Source organism: Caretta caretta, chromosome 2, assembly GCF_965140235.1.
Source record: "Caretta caretta isolate rCarCar2 chromosome 2, rCarCar1.hap1, whole genome shotgun sequence".
Taxonomy (NCBI): Eukaryota; Metazoa; Chordata; order Testudines; family Cheloniidae; genus Caretta; species Caretta caretta.
The window spans coordinates 41,980,570-41,998,626 of NC_134207.1; the positions used below are offsets into that span (position 1 = coordinate 41,980,570).

General features: G+C 41.6%; 1 protein-coding gene across 7 annotated transcripts in view; it reads right to left on the reverse strand.

The window, feature by feature from the left end:
• CPQ (carboxypeptidase Q) overlaps nucleotides 1-18,057 on the reverse strand; it is a 293,319-nt gene that overhangs the window by 226,163 nt on the left and 49,099 nt on the right. For all 7 annotated transcript variants that reach the window (XR_012666912.1, XM_048841284.2, XM_075125038.1 and 4 more), the window contains one exon: nucleotides 1,886-2,093. Coding sequence is in view for 6 of the 7 variants with exons in the window: in XM_048841284.2 (XP_048697241.1) it covers nucleotides 1,886-2,093 (208 nt within the window). In the remaining variant the exon portion in view is untranslated. The remainder of the gene's footprint in view (nucleotides 1-1,885; nucleotides 2,094-18,057) is intronic.

Below are 18,057 nucleotides of genomic sequence, written 5' to 3' on the forward strand. Positions count from 1 at the left end.
CCTATTTATAGGAGACCAAAATAATTACACTAGTTGTGAACATTTACTTCATCCTCCTGATGTCACTTTAGGGTTATGTGATTGCCCATGAATATTAAAACAACATGCCTTTATTCTCCTTAAACATACAGAATTCTGTATTTCTTAAAATCACCTGACAATTTGCCTTATATTGCCACCAGAGAAGTATTGTATATTGGTTGATTTGAGAAAATTTATGGTAGCATCAGGGATGTGAAAAACTCTTAAAACTTTTTTAAGAGAAAAACTCTTAAAAGCGATCACACAAGATCTGGAGTGGTGATGAGGAAAACATGTTGAAAGCACTGGAGGCAGTTTGGAACAAATAGTTTCCAAACCAAACACCCGCGTGAAACTGGACAACTTCACACGTTACAACAAAGTGCCTGCCCGCAAAACCATATAAAGTAAAAGGTGAAATGTGAGTCAGTGTCCCTTCCACCCTCTCTCTCTCTCACACACACGCCCCCCACATCCACTGGTAGATCTCCCTCTGCTAGCTTGACGCTCACCAGGCTGCTGTGTTTGGGCCCTGTGCTTTAAGCCTCCTGAGTCTGAAAAAGAGAGTCCGAGCATGGTCTCTTACCAGGGTCTCCAAGCACACTGTCAGAGAGCAGATCCTCTGTTTTAGGATGGCCATACATCCCATTTTGGCTGGGACAGTCCCTTTTTTAAGCCCTGTCCCAGGCGTCCTGAAGTTGCCAAATGCCCACTTTTGCGAAAAAAAATTGGGGTTTGGGAAGAATGAGCATAGAGGCGAGTGGTGATGCCAGCCCCATGCAGAGGGAGGAGGGAGGCAGGGCTCAAGCAAGCAACGACGCCACCCCAGCCTCACACAGTGGGCAGGCAGGGCTCGGGCGAGCAGCAACGCCAGCCCCAGCATTTGGGAACTATGGTCACCATATCTGTCTAGCACCCCTTTCTAAGAGCTGAGGCCCTGTGGTTCAACTGCCTACACCCTCTGAGTAATGCTGGCTCCCCAGACTCCACAGTGGCTTAAGCACACCATCTCTCAACTGCTGCCCTGTGGGTGCTCCAGGTTCACAGTTTAACTCTTCTGGGATCCACAACAGCCTAAGCAGACAGATGCACAGACAGACTTTGCATAGGATTCTAAGGATAATTATCCTTTACTTAAGTAGTACAAGATATACCTTATACAAAATAATAAACACACCTGTTCACATTTCCCTGTCTCAGCTTTCTCGCCATGCTGGAGAGTTCTTTAGGTTTAGGGTGCTGGACTAGATGACCTCCTGAGGGCCCTTCCAACCCTGATATTCTATGATTCTAGGGTACAGTCCTCTCAGGAGTCCAGAATCACCCACTCCTGTAGTTCATGGCTTCTCCTCTGAATCATGGAGCCTCTCCCCCCGACTCTGACCCCTGCAATCCATGCCCATGCTTCCTCTAAAATGGTAGGTGAGAGACCCTTTCTTTTATAACCTTCTGTTTCCTTTAGCAGTAACATAACAATCAGGCTTATTAGGTGAGCAAAGTCCCCTACCAGGTGATCCCTTGTTCTGTGTCCCCCACCCCAGAGTTCAGACTTGAAAAACTGGCTTGCCCTAGGCAGCAGCCATCTCTTTGTCCAAGGATGCGGCATTTGAACGGACTATCACAGTTTAACAACCTTCTATTGTTAGCCCTGTGTCAGGTGCAAGAATTTCTCCTGTTAGCCACTGTGGGTTTTAGCTCAATATGGAGAAACAAAGACAGTTGAGAAGACAAAGGCAAGCCTTACAATCCAAAGAGAGTTTGCACCCTGACACGTACAGAGTTAATAATCTCAATCAGAATTCATCAGTGGTACCCTGTCAGATTCTCCAAATTGTCACGTACAGAGTAAGTAATAAGTTCCTACCTATTAATAGAAAAGGAAGCAATGGATCTGATAAGGGACGCCACCGCTCCAACTTTACCAGCTTCAACTGCTCCCAGTAATCTGTATTTGACAGTTTCTTCATAACTGACGAAAGGCTGGTTGTAAACAACAATCTTCCCCTTGGCATCTTGAGATCTTTTGTGCAATTCATCAAAAGACGTGACCACTAGGACTTCAGCAGTAATTCCTAGAGGAAAACACCACAGTAGTTTTAGATGTGTTATCCTATCACCATCCCCAAGCCACTTTGGCACATACAAAAATACACACCCTGTACAAAATGAAAACCTTGTACTGGAAAAGATTGCATGTAAAGTACTTCCTCAGAAGTTATTCAACATGTATAACCATGTCCTTCATATAAATCCTGCTATCAGCTGATGTTAAAATTGAAACTGAAGGCAAGAGGAGATGTGAGAAAAGACTTTTTCCAAATAGGCTTTAATGCATGAATGCAATTATTTAAAGTGCAAAAAAACATTTTGAAAGACTTTCTATGGCATTTATAAAACAAATATTTAATCTTCTCTTTTTCTTTTTGTGGATACAGACTAACAGGGCTGCTACTCTGAAACTAATCTTCTCTTGTAATTGTTCTGATATGTTGCTAAACAACTTAGTCTGAAATGGCCCACCTTGATTATCATACACATTTTAAAGAGAGTGGTCACTTTGGATGGGCTATTACCAGCAGGAGAGTGAGTTTGTGGGGGGGACGGGGGACGGAGGGTGAGAAAACCTGGATTTGTGCTGGAAATGGCCCAACTTGATTATCATACACATTGTAAGGAGAGTGATCACTTTAGATAAGCTATTACCAGCAGGAGAGTGGGGTGGGAGGAGGTATTGTTTCATGGTCTCTGTGTATATATAATGTCTTCTGCAGTTTCCACAGTATGCATCCGATGAAGTGAGCTGTAGCTCACGAAAGCTCATGCTCAAATAAATTGGTTAGTCTCAAAGGTGCCACAAGTACTCCTTTTCTTATCACACCCATGAAAGTACATAGTTTCGGAATGATTCACTTAGAAACTGATGCATTCCGTGAATCAAGCTTTTCACAAATGGTTAATGTGAATATTTACCATTCTTGAAGACAAACTGCTGTAAAACCCTTTGTAGTATATTTAAAATCAAAAACATTTCCCATGCTTAATTTACAGTACAAGTTAATTGCATCACAGAGGAAAATTTACCATATTTTTCAAATGAACTATTTTGTAAACATTTTGAATTTGCTATAATCTTATTGCCTTGTCTGAGGAAACAAAGGCATTTAAAAGTAAGCAGGTTCTCCCATACCACAGAAAGTTTCCCACATCTCAGAACATTCATTTGGAGATTACCCTTAGGCTTGAAAGGATTAGATTTTATCAGTAAATGTCGATTTCACAGCATGTATGCAAAGCCACGACAAAATATTTCCATCAGTAAGAACTGATATGTACAGCTAGGCAAAGAAAGAAAAATGGTGCTTGAAAATTTAGTCAAATCCAGTTATTAGACTTTTGGATTAGGTTTGTTACAAATGAACTAATGAACAAATAGTAAGAACGGGTATGATTTCTTGATTTAAGGATATTTACTTTGTATGTTTTGACATGCTATGTTGACAATTTGTGTTCATAACAGTTTTTATAAAGGTTTAATTATTTGCATTTCAACATCTAGTACCATTACATAAATGTCTGGCCCTCCCATAATTTCCCGTAACTGTGAAAATTAGGAAAAAAAGATCAAAATCTAAAAAAAAAATGCTTAAAAATAAACAGATACTATCTGTCAAAATTATTTTAAAAATTGAATTCTACCAAACCTAATGGATTTCATGGCTTTTGAGAAATCATTCACAAAATGACCACAATGCTTACGATCCAATCCTGTGGATTGGTTACAGCGATAAGTGGAAACTGTTTAACAACCAGAACCAGACTTTGCTGCTAAATATAGAAGCAGTATGGATGCCTGGAGTTTTAGTGCTGTACATTTGACCGAGAAGCCACAAAACACATCAGTAAAAATTGAAAGTAATAACAAATGCTTGGCCAGCTTGGTTTGTTCTGCAAAATTAAAAAAGAAGCTGGGTATCCTTGCAAGTCTTAAATAGCTTACCCTAAAACATTATTAAAATGTTATTTGGAAACGCGTTTAAGTTAATTGCATATGCTAAAGAATACTTAATGCTGTTATCTGATGCACACTGATATGACTCTCAATCTCTCTCTTGCTTTGTCTCTCAGCATCAATTTACCCGAGTTAAATGCTCAATTTATGGTTTTGGGGGTTTGTTTTTTTAAGGTCAAAACAGTATAAATTGCCTTCCACACATGAAAGAAAATGTTTCACATTTAAAAAGTCTGTTTCTTAAAATACACAGTTGTAAGAATGCAGCAAACAACTATTAAATAGAAAAAAAACCCAGGGGTTTTAGCTGCAGAATTACCCTCGTGTGAAACGTGAAAATTTTAATTGGATAGCTGTTCAAACTTCCAGCTTTACAAAAAGGGCCACAACAGGCCAAACCAAAGTATTACCTTCAAATTTTACTGAAGTTATAGTTGGCTTGAAGGTGAAGTGTACTGATAGGTTCCAGCAGCTTCTAATGAACAACAGGTTTAACTGTATACCTTAAGACAGGATCATTCTGAAGTCTGGAACTGTGCCACTGGAAATAAAGCCAGGTATCTGCAAAATTTCACTTTCCACTGGAAAAATCAAGGTCACAGCAGGCTGGTACTGCAATCCGCACTTCATATTAGCTTTTGTAACAGATGAGAGAAAATGACACCATCTAACTCACCCCAATGCTCCACTTAGATGCCATACCAAGCATTAGAATGACATGCAATATACTACTGATTGCTCATCAAGGGAAGCAAGGAATGGAACTGTTCTTGGCACTGCCTTATTGCATTCATGAACAAAAATACCATCTCTGGGTGTTGTTTTTTTTTGTTTTAAGGCAAGGTACTTGCTATCTCTAGCAATCTATAACTCCCCAAGCAAATTCATGCAGAATTACCTTTATGATCCTCAAAGAAGCTAGGTATCAAGGAGCTTTGTATTGTGGAGTCTTAATTTTTTATTCCCAAGAAAGAGAATGCAGAACGACAAACTTAATTCTCTAGCCTTATACTTCCACTTTTGATTGTTCCCAAATAGGTTTGCTTTATTTAGTCTTCGACAAAATAAAACAAAGGTTGCCTTTCCATGTTTAACTTAATGGCAGCATGATAAGCACCGAGAAGTCTGCTGCTTGCCGGGGGCTAAGATTCGCGATGTGACGGAGAGACTGCCGAGACTCATCAAGCCCTCGGATCGCTACCCCTTCCTGCTTCTCCACGTGGGCACCAATGATACTGCCAAGAATGACCTTGAGCGGATCACTGCGGACTATGTGGCTCTAGGAAGAAGGATAAAGGAGTTGGAGGCGCAAGTGGTGTTCTTGTCCATCCTCCCCATGGAAGGAAAAGGCCTGGGTAGGGACCGTCGAATCGTGGAAGTCAACGAATGGCTACGCAGGTGGTGTCGGAGAGAAGGCTTTGGATTCTTCGACCATGGGATGGTGTTCCAAGAAGGAGTGCTAGGCAGAGACGGGCTCCACTTAACGAAGAGAGGGAAGAGCATCTTCGCGAGCAGGCTGGCTAACCTAGTGAGGAGGGCTTTAAACTAGGTTCACCGGGGGAAGGAGACCAAAGCCCTGAGGTAAGTGGGAAAGCGGGATACCGGGAGGAAGCACAGGCAGGAATGTCTGTGAGGGGAGGGCTCCTGCCTCATACTGGGAATGAGGGGCGATCAACAGGTTATCTCAAGTGCTTATATACAAATGCACAAAGCCTTGGAAACAAGCAGGGAGAACTGGAGGTCCTGGTGATGTCAAAGAACTATGACGTGATCGGAATAACAGAGACTTGGTGGGATAACTCACATGACTGGAGTACTGTCATGGATGGATATAAACTGTTCAGGAAGGACAGGCAGGGCAGAAAAGGTGGGGGAGTAGCACTGTATGTAAGGGAGCAGTATGACTGCTCAGAGCTCCGGTACGAAACTGCAGAAAAACCTGAGTGTCTCTGGATTAAGTTTAGAAGTGTGTGCAACAAGAGTGATGTAGTGGTGGGAGTCTGCTATAGACCACCGGACCAGGGGGATGAGGTAGATGAGGCTTTCTTCCGGCAGCTCACGGAAGCTACTGGATCGCATGCCCTGATTCTCATGGGTGACTTTAATTTTCCTGATATCTGCTGGGAGAGCAATACAGCGGTGCATAGACAATCCAGAAAGTTTTTGGAAAGCGTAGGGGACAATTTCCTGGCGCAAGTGCTAGAGGAGCCAACTAGGGGGGGCGCTTTTCTTGACCTGCTGCTCACAAACCGGGTAGAATTAGTGGGGGAAGCAAAAGTGGATGGGAATCTGAGAGGCAGTGACCATGAGTTGGTTGAGTTCAGGATCCTGACACAGGGAAGAAAGGTAAGCAGCACGATACGGACCCTGGACTTCAGGAAAGCAGACTTCGACTCCCTCAGGGAACGGATGGCCAGGATCCCGTGGGGGACTAACTTGAAGGGGAAAGGAGTCCAGGAGAGCTGGCTGTATTTCAAGGAATCCCTGTTGAGGTCACAGGGACAAACCATCCCAATGAGTCGAAAGAATAGTAAATATGGCAGGCGACCAGCTTGGCTTAATGGTGAAATCTTAGCGGATCTTAAACATAAAAAAGAAGCTTACAAGAAGTGGAAGGTTGGACATATGACCAGGGAAGAGTATAAAAATATTGCTCGGGCATGTAGGAATGTTATCAGGAGGGCCAAATCGCACCTGGAGCTGCAGCTAGCCAGAGATGTCAAGAGTAACAAGAAGGGTTTCTTCAGGTATGTTGGCAACAAGAAGAAAGCCAAGGAATGTGTGGGCCCCTTACTGAATGAGGGAGGCAAACTAGTGACAGAGGATGTGGAAAAAGCTAATGTACTCAATGCTTTTTTTGCCTGTTTTCACTAACAAGGTCAGCTCCCAGACTGCTACGCTGGGCATCACAAAATGGGGAAGAGATGGACAGCCCTCTGTGGAGATAGAGGTGGTTAGGGACTATTTAGAAAAGCTGGACGTGCACAAGTCCATGGGGCCGGACGAGTTGCATCCGAGAGTGCTGAAGGAACTGGCGGCTGTGATTGCAGAGCCATTGGCCATTATCTTTGAAAACTCGTGGCGAACCGGGGAAGTCCCGGATGACTGGAAAAAGGCTAATGTAGTGCCAATCTTTAAAAAAGGGAAGAAGGAGGATCCTGGGAACTACAGGCCAGTCAGCCTCACTTCAGTCCCTGGAAAAATCATGGAGCAGGTCCTCAAAGAATCAATCCTGAAGCACTTGCATGAGAGGAAAGTGATCAGGAACAGCCAGCATGGATTCACCAAGGGAAGGTCATGCCTGACTAATCTAATCGCCTTCTATGATGAGATTACTGGTTCTGTGGATGAAGGGAAAGCAGTGGATGTATTGTTTCTTGACTTTAGCAAAGCTTTTGACACGGTCTCCCACAGTATTCTTGTCAGCAAGTTAAGGAAGTATGGGCTGGATGAATGCACTACAAGGTGGGTAGAAAGCTGGCTAGATTGTCGGGCTCAACGGGTAGTGATCAATGGCTCCATGTCTAGTTGGCAGCCGGTATCAAGTGGAGTGCCCCAAGGGTCGGTCCTGGGGCCGGTTTTGTTCAATATCTTCATAAATGATCTGGAGGATGGTGTGGATTGCACTCTCAGCAAATTTGCGGATGATACTAAACTGGGAGGAGTGGTAGATACGCTGGAGGGGAAGGATAGGATACAGAAGGACCTAGACAAATTGGAGGATTGGGCCAAAAGAAATCTGATGAGGTTCAATAAGGATAAGTGCAGGGTCCTGCACTTAGGACGGAAGAACCCAATGCACAGCTACAGACTAGGGACCGAATGGCTAGGCAGCAGTTCTGCAGAAAAGGACCTAGGGGTGACAGTGGACGAGAAGCTGGATATGAGTCAGCAGTGTGCCCTTGTTGCCAAGAAGGCCAATGGCATTTTGGGATGTATAAGTAGGGGCATAGCGAGCAGATCGAGGGATGTGATCGTTCCCCTCTATTCGACATTGGTGAGGCCTCATCTGGAGTACTGTGTCCAGTTTTGGGCCCCACACTTCAAGAAGGATGTGGATAAATTGGAGAGAGTCCAGCGAAGGGCAACAAAAATGATTAGGGGTCTGGAACACATGAGTTATGAGGAGAGGCTGAGGGAGCTGGGATTGTTTAGCCTGCAGAAGAGAAGAATGAGGGGGGATTTGATAGCTGCTTTCAACTACCTGAAAGGGGGTTCCAAAGAGGATGGCTCTAGACTGTTCTCAATGGTAGCAGATGACAGAACGAGGAGTAATGGTCTCAAGTTGCAGTGGGGGAGGTTTAGATTGGATATTAGGAAAAACTTTTTCACTAAGAGGGTGGTGAAACACTGGAATGCGTTACCTAGGGAGGTGGTAGAATCTCCTTCTTTAGAGGTTTTTAAGGTCAGGCTTGACAAAGCCCTGGCTGGGATGATTTAACTGGGAATTGGTCCTGCTTCGAGCAGGGGGTTGGACTAGATGACCTTCTGGGGTCCCTTCCAACCCTTATATTCTATGATTCTATGATTCTATCCATTACAATACTTTCCACAGTACAACCCAACTTCCCTCCTGAGTAGCTGCCAACTAATTCAGTGTCTCATTAGCATATTTAGATCACATTCTATAGCATATCAATTGTATCTATTAACGAAGTAATAGGAGCATTTCACTAAACAGAGACAATAGGGTTTCAGCTGTGAAGGTAACAATGAGACCAAAGGCCAAGTAGTTCATCCCAAAGAGGCTAAACCAAAGAGGAGCAAGTCTAGATTGCTGCCAGAAAAATGGGGTATTGCCTTACTGAAGCTTTGCATTCGTTGGTGATGAACTGTCCCCCATTCCTAAAATCTTAGTGTCTCACCACTCCATTTTCTTGGTTAATTTTTAAAGACATTCTTCAATCCATTTCTTATTCCTACCATTGCCCGTCACAGAAGTCAGATACAAGCTGCACTGTGGATAAGCTCAGACAAGCTATATGAGGAGGGCGCTGGACTGCTCATACTACAGAGGACAGATAAAGTAAAAACCACATGGGGGTGAAGAAGAGTGAGTGGCATTTTCAGAGACTGGCCAAGAAAAGGGAATAGATGGTACTGTGGGGCTGAGAAATGAGACATGTTTTCTCTGGATGAGGTTGAAGCCCCCCATGTTAGACACTGTTGGTGGGCGTTACACAGCACATGCCTATACAACAAGTGAAGGTGGGACTGTAACATGGGTAGACATACCCGCACTACATTTAATCTAAATAGGACGGGTAGCAATAGTGAAGATGTGGCAGCACAGGCTTCAGCATGGGCTAGCCACCCCAGTATAAGCCTGCTGGGGACCCTACATACATACTTGTCTTGCTAGCCCCCAGGGCCACAGAGGTTTTGGGAGACCCAGGGCAAAATCTGAAACAATCACACTCCAGAAAAACAAACAAACCTACTACTGAAGGGAGACACTGGGGCACGAGGGGGTTGGAAAGTGAGCCTGCCTGCAACCACCCCCCCGCAGCAGCTCCTATGGTGTGGACCCAGCTCCCTGGTTTAGGCATTGCAACCTGGCCCATGGGATTGCAGCACCACTCAGATTTGGCCTGGCTACCTCACCATCATGATGGAGAGACACTTGGGCCAAATTTGAATGAGTGCCATTGTGACCTGGCCCATGGGGTTGCAGCACCACTCAAGTTTGTACCAGGTCACAATGCTGCTCAGTTTGGGAGAGCCCACGACAAACTGCACTTTTTGCACCCCCCACCTGTGGGCGACACTAGTAACCAGTGCAGAAGCCCAAATCACCACATCTTCACTACTACTGTTACCTATTCTAGCTAGATTAAAGCTAGCATGGCTATGCCTACCCATGCTACAGTCGCACCTTCACTTGCAGTGCAGACATACCCTTAGTAAATTTCCACCAAGTACTCACTGTGAGGCAAATTACATAAATTGTAGGGCATACAGCTTTGGGGTGTGCCACTACCCAACCAAATCCACTCAAACTCACGAGGGGCTCAGGTGAAATAATAATTAGGGCCATGTTATATATGGGGGTGGGGGAAGATGAGGAAAGTGGAAAACAGTGGGAATAAGCAGACTGGAAACAATCTTCTACTGCAGGCCAACTTTTATACAAAAAGATTACATTGCACAAACGTAGGTTCATAACTAATGATAAAAGCCTGGCTAATACAAAAGTTTGCCACAGCACACAGGTAACTATAGTAGACTGTGCATTAACAAAGCCTCAAATCCTTGTTTAGTCCGGAAGGCTGATTAGAACTATTCATTCACAGGCCAGGAAAGGCTAAAAAACAAATCCTACCTGTAAATCTGATTTCTGCAAAGTTGTCATAACACCACATGTCTGACACCTGTCATGAAAATTCCATCTGGAGATTCAGCTTCCAGCACCCGCCTGCCAGATGTGACACTAGAAGCTGATCAGTTCAGATCGACATATGTAGAATTACCCCAAAAGACAATTTTACTCACCCCAAGGTTAAATCCTTTACCCATTTAAATCATTGTAGGGGTCAACACCTAGTACCCTGAACTGGACAGCTGTTTGTATCATCAATGAGTTTCAGATTACAGTAATAATGAAAGGTATGTTTATTCCCAATTATAGGAATTCAAGAATTCGCAAATCTCTACCAGGCAGCCTGATGGCAACTTCTGTATAGACAGACATTTTCTCACTTCCAACAGATCATTGATTCTAAGAGAAACTCCCTGGCAAGACAAGGTTGAGTTCACAGTGTGCTAAGCATCAGAACTGTCAGAGGTTTGTTGTTCTAGTTCGCTTCTACTCTCTTCAGAGTATTTATAATAATAAAAAAATACCTATTCTTACATATATACAGATTTAAAACCGTCCATTACAGTCAATCTAATTATGTATTCAAATAAGAGGTCAGCAGTATTGAAGTGAAATGGAATGTGTGTCTTTTTTAAATTGCCGGGACTGGCCAAGAAAATTGCCGGGGTTATTAATTTCCTAGTTACTCAATTAGGACCCAAAGCCTTTTCAATGAGAATTTTGTCATTGTCTTGAACAGGGACAGGCTGTTGGAGATCTACTTCCAGAAAACAAATGCAACCCTCATTGTTATGACAACATTTTAGCTAGAAGCAAGTGAGCTGCTCAAAACTGAAAACAATCCACAACTTCATCTATTTCAAACTCTGCTAATATGGGATTATGATTTCTTTTACAAATCACACCATGGAACAGCTATTCTGCTGATCTAGACACACAAAATCTCATTACCAAATAAATAAATTGACATACCAGCCAATTTTTGCTCAGAATGGGTGCCAAACTTCTAGGCCTAAGAAAGCAGCAGATTCCATCACCCAAGCCTGCATTAAACTTCCCTGTCCATTACACAGCTTTACTTACACCACATAACAAACAAAGGTAAACTATTGCCTGCAAACATCAATATATAAGCATTGATGTCATTGATACAAAAATCAATGACATCTAGCTCCAGGACTCAGAACTCCCACCCACTCCAGGACCAGAGCAAGGGCCACCCAGCCTGATGCACACACCACCACCCCAGCTGTGGAGGGCTAAGGGGAGAAAGAGTAAGGCCCCCATTCACCTTGGTCAGAGACAGCCATCAGAAGCTAAAAGACTCTCCCAGCAGGAGGAAGAGGAACAATGACAGGAACAATGAACAGCAGCAAAGTAAGGGCTGGAGGCTGTGAGGCCTAGCCAAAATCTTCACCATCAGTGATATCAGACTGTGCTTTCTTTAGTTTGGATTCAGAATTTTTTTTTTTCCTTCTCTGCTGCTTGCCTGTTTTCTGTGAGTCTTTCTCAGATTTCTCTCTGGCCCCATCCCAGCCCCCATGCTCCACACACACACACCACACAGAGCTGGCCCAATTCTCTTCACTCCCTCATCTTCCCAGCCTCCCTTCCATTCCACCCCCATCAGTGTACCCTTTCCCTTCCTTCTTTCCCCAACTCCAGTGCTCCTAGTTACATCCCATCTACCATCTCCCTCCTGCAGAGCTGGAAAACTAAAACCTGTCACTAGGATGATATTTGCCAGGAATCTGTTAGACATATCTCTGTATGTTGCACTCCTGTCCCTCAACCCATGTCTTATCTGTTCAGATTTTAAGATCCACCCTAGATTATAAACCCTTCAATGCAGGAATGTCTTCCTATATGTTTGCACAGTGCCTAGCACAATGGGGCCCTACTCCCAACTGGTGTCTTTGGATGCTGTTGTAATATAAATATAAAAAGTAATAAAAGAGCTCCTTTCCAGTGTAGTTTGCTGCACAGAAGGAACAGGAGAGAAGCTCTGCTTCTGAGTATATCCTAAACTAAGCAGGAGGAAAGCTGCTCTGCAATAGTCCTCAAAAGGTCCATGGTGGTTGGGCTCACCCTTGCACACCTTAGACAGGGAGTTTAGAAGGTGAGCCACTCAAATGGGCCTACTCCCAGGAGTTTCCTAAATTGGGTGGGGGAAAGGACCCTGCTTCTACTGAGCTTTGAGCTCTGCTGCACAGACACCTTCTTTTCTCAGCATTATTCCTATCTCAAATTTTAGACATAAAAGGACAGAGATATGTGTGATTCAGAGCTGAAATTTGACACTTTTTCACTATGATGCTTTCCAGCTGAAAGGGAAATCAGCTCAGCTATGCCAAAGAGCCCCACAGAACTGAGCAAGTCTTTCAGCAAATCTGGCCCAGGTTTCAGTCTTCCAAAGAAATAAGGCAAGTTAAACCTGATGTCAAACTGCTAGAAGAAGAAAAAAAAGTTTCACATCCTAGATTTTATCCTTCTGAAAACTATTACTATGTATTGCAATATAATTAATTATACTTACAATTAATCCTCAGAAACAGCTCTGCTAGGCCAACACAAAGAAATACGTATTGAGGATAGTTATATTACAAAGAGATGGAGGGAGTAAACATTTTAAGGGGGATGGGAGGAAGGAAGTGCAGACCAAAGTAGGAAAATGCAGTGAGGCAGAAGGCTTTTATCAGAGATTCTGTAAAATCAAAAGATGCTTTTGGAAAATGAGAGTTCACTTACCACCTGGAACAGCAAGAAGAATTACTTCATAAAAATAAAATTACATAGAAAGGGTATCCAAGAGGATATGAGGCTGTTTGGCTATGATGATGCATAGCTCACAGACTAAATGTACTGTACACATCTTTAAATAAGAAAAAAGAAAAAACCCTATGCATTATAAAAAAAGACTATTGTTTACATCTTCCAAAAATACTAGATCTTATTGTAGCAGTTTGGTTTAAGCAAATTCAGAGAACTGTGCTACATAATTATGGCTAGCATAGTTTTTAGTGGGTATTGAACCTGTCCCCAAACACAAGGCTTTGCACCAAGTAAGCCAAAAGAATAACGTTGTTAACTGTAAGTAACAGGGTGTTATTCACACTGGGTCACTACGCCATTGTCTTCAACAAGCTTGCTCTGCATGTCCGATGCTCACACAACCTGAAGTCTCATCTTGGTGGGATTTAGCAACAGAGTATGACTATCTATATAAAGATATTATGGACACCTGTAGGGATTGAACTAGAAATTGTCAGTACCCAAACTGCAGGCTTCTACTACTCGACCTAGAGTATGTGTGTCTATATGGTTACAGTTTGTTAGACATAAATGTAAAACTTTCCAAGTAAATTTTAATGTCAGAGAAAGAAAAGGAGTACTTGTGGCACCTTAGAGACTAACCAATTTATTTGAGCATAAGCTTTCATGAGCTACAGCTCACTTCATCGGATGCATGTTTTCTGACATCATTTGTGGTATCTACTTGTGGATCATGTCAGTACTCATACACTAAAGGAGACCTGCAAACATTATATTTAGAAAAAAACTAGAAAAAGTAGAATTATGATTTTTGATAACTGTAGGAAAAATGCGACTTTTTATTGTTAATCACTGCATAAAGTGGTGCATGAAATACCGGTATTACAAGATCAACATGAATTTATTGGTACCACTCCAGGTTTTTCTTTACAGTTCAGTGTCCACTTGGCCAGAAAAAATAAATGTGACATCTGGATATTTGATTTTAAAGATTTAAAGACACCACTTTGTGTGCTGTGCGCTATTCAATATTTAATTCACTGTTAATCACTCTTTCATTTGAGTTCTAAACCTCCAGATGGTTTTGAATACATTACATTTTCACAACACTTTGGAAGCTACATAGAAAAATTCACTAGAAAACCAGTACAATATTTGACTTTCCCTTGAAGCTTGACCAAAAAACTCCCCAACATTTACATCTTTAAATAACACAGATCTGCTAATTTAATACCCTCGTGTGAATTTACTGGAGTCAAATTAGGACTGTCCCAGTGAGGTGCAATAAGGTTTACGAAGGGTCCTTGCTAATGTAATCTCTCTTCAAAATTTTACATGTTGTTCACCCATTTGATTCCTTTGTTTGGAAAAACCAATAATTTTGTTGATTTGCTTATGAAGCTTAATGTTAAACAGACAATTTGTTTTTGCATAGCCGAATGTACTCACTCTTAATAGCATCACTACAGATGTCAACACAATTTTAAGAATAATAGGGCTATTCCCACTAAAGTAGGTAGCAAAACTGCCACTGACTTCAATAGGATCCAGATCAGAGCCAATAATTGTTTGTTAACAGTGTTTTTAAACAGCCACAATTGGTTTCTGCTAGGGCTGTCAAGCGATTAAAAAGATTAATTGCGATTAATCGCACTGTTAAACAATAACAGAATACCATTTATTTAAATATTTTTGGATGTTTTCTACATTTTTAAATATATTGATTTCAGTTACAACACAGAATACAAAGTGTACAGTGCTCACTTTATATTTATTTTTATTACTAATATTTGCACTGTAAAAAACTTAAGAAATAGTATATTTCAATTCACATAAGACAAGCACTGTAGTGCGATCTCTTTATAATGAAAGTTTCACTTACAAATGTAGAATTATATACAAAAAATAACTGCATTCAAAATAAAACAATGGAAAACTTTAGAACCTACAAGTCCACTCAGTCCTACTTCAGCCAATCGTTCAGACAAACAAGTTTGGTTACAATTTGCAGGAGATAATGCTGCCCACATCTTGTTTACAATGTCACCTGAAAGTGAGAACAGGCATTTGCATGGCACTGTTGTAGCTGGCATCGCAAGATATTTATGTGCCAGATGCGCTAAGGATTCATATGTCCCTTCATGCTTCAACCACCATTCCAGAATACATGCATCTATGCTGATGATGGGTTCTGCTCAATAACGATCCAAAGCAGAGCGGACCAACGCATGTTCATTTTCATCATCTGACTTAGATACCACCAGCAGAAGGTTGATTTTTGGTGGTTTGGGTTCTGTAGTTTCCGCATTGGAGTCTTGCTCTTTTAAGACTTCTGAAAGCATTCTCCACATCTCGTCACTCTCAGATTTTGAAGGGCACTTTAGATTCTTAAACCTTGGGTTGAGTGCTGTATCTATCCTTAGAAATCTCACATTGGTACCTTCTTTGCGTTTTGCAAATCTGCTTTGAAAGTTTTCTTAAAATGAACATGTGCTGGGTCATCAACCAAGACTGCTATAACATGACATAAATGGCAGAATGCGGGTAAAAAAGAACAGCAGACATACAATTCTCCCTCAAGGAGTTCAGTCACAAATTTAATTAATGCATTTTTTTTAACGACCATCATCAGCATGGAAGTATGTCCTCTGGAATGGCGGCCGAAGCAGGAAGGGGCATATGAATGTTTAGCATATCTGGCAAGTAAATACCTTGCAACACCGGCTACAAAAGTGCCATGCGAATGCCTGTTCTCACTTTCAGGTGACATTGTAAATAAGAAGCAGTCAGCAGTATCTCCCATAAAACAAACTTGTTTGTTTTAGCAATTGGCTAAACAAGAAGTAGACTTGTATGCTCTAAAGTTTTACATTATTTTGTTTTTGAGTGCAGTCATGTAACAAACAAACAAATCTACATTTGTTAGTTTCACTTTCATGACAAAGAGATTGCACTATAGTACTTGTATGAGATGAATTGAAAAATACTATTTCTTTTGCTAATCCTTTTTACAGTGCAAATATTTGTAATAAAAAAATAATAATATAATGTGAGCACTGTACACTTTGTATTCTGTGTTGTAATAGAAATCAATATATTTGAAAATGTAGAAAAACATCCAAAAATATTTAATAAATTTCAATTGGTATTTTATTGTTTAACAGTGCGGTTAATCAGAATTCATTTTTTATCGCAGTTAATTTTTTGAGTTAATCGTGTGAGTTAACTGCGATTAATCAACACCCCTAGTTTCTGCTAAAATATTATACCTTCCTCTCTTTATATTTCAGTTTCTTTGAAATAAAATAGAAATAGAAATCAGAAAATATTCCTCGCTATAGGAACTTTTTAAGTTAGGTTATATTTGGGGGCTTATTCTACTAGTCAGTGTCCCTCTAAAATGAGATGACAGAGTGAAGATACCTATCAGGAAAAATAAAATTCATTTTAACATACACAAATACGAGTTCTTTGATAGCTTCATGGTAGAACATCTGCTAAACTACTATTTTTACTCAATTATGGGATCCCCAAGGCAGCAATTATATCTATTTTCCTTCAAAGTTTTTAGGGTATAATCAGTACTACTGGAAATCAACACAGTCTCTATATAGAATCTGTATGTTTTGCCAATATTGAAGCACTGGAAATAAGATTGGGACAATTCCTAAATATGGTAATCCTCTAGCTTGTTAGCTCTTGGTAACATTCAATTTAAAATGCGAGCTCTGAACCCAGCCCTATGAGGTGCTGAGTATTTTCAACTCCTGCTGACCTCTTTGGGAGACTGTCAAGGTTCCTCCCCCACTCTGAACTCTAGGATACAGATGTGGGGACCTGCATGAAAAACCTCCTAAGCTTATCTTTACCAGCTTAGGTCAAAACTTCCCCAAGGTACAAAATATTCCACCCGTTGTCCTTGGACTGGCCGCTACCACCACCAAACTAATACTGGTTACTGGGGAAGAGCTGTTTGGACGCGTCCTTCCCCCCAAAATACTTCCCAAAACCTTGCACCCCACTTCCTGGACAAGGTTTGGTAAAAAGCCTCACCAATTTGCCTAGGTGACTACAGACCCAGACCCTTGGATCTTAGGAACAATGAACAATCCTCCCAACACTTGCACCCCCCTTTCCTGGGAAATGTTGGATAAAAAGCCTCACCAATTTGCATAGGTGACCACAGACCCAAACCCTTGGATCTGAGAACAATGAAAAAGCATTCAGTTTTCTTACAAGAAGACTTTTAATAAAAATAGAAGTAAATAGAAATAAAGAAATCCCCCCTGTAAAATCAGGATGGTAGATATCTTGCAGGGTAATTAGATTCAAAAACATAGAGAACCCCTCTAGGCAAAACCTTAAGTTACAAAAAAGATACACAGACAGAAATAGTTATTCTATTCAGCACAATTCTTTTCTCAGCCATTTAAAGAAATCATAATCTAACACATACCTAGCTAGATTACTTACTAAAAGTTCTAAGACTCCATTCCTGGTCTATCCCCGACAAAGACCAGCATATAGACAGACACACAGACCCTTTGTATCTCTCCCTCCTCCCAGCTTTTGAAAGTATCTTGTCTCCTCATTGGTCATTTTGGTCAGGTGCCAGCGAGGTTACCTTTAGCTTCTTAACCCTTTACAGGTGAGAGGAGCTTTCCCCTGGCCAGGAAGGATTTCAAAGGGGTTTACCCTTCCCTTTATATGTATGACAGAGACTCATAGGGATATTTTTTGGCCTGACTAATGCAGACATAAGAATCTCGGCATTATGGCTAGATCAAAGGAAAAGTGAAAACTAGGTCTCTGATGAACCTCCATTATTGAGCCCAGCCTTTCCTTGAAACTGAGCCCTGCAGACCAATGTCAGAATCACAGATTTCTCAAAGGAATTAAAGCACCTCAAAGGAATTAAAGGGAACTGTGTCAACTT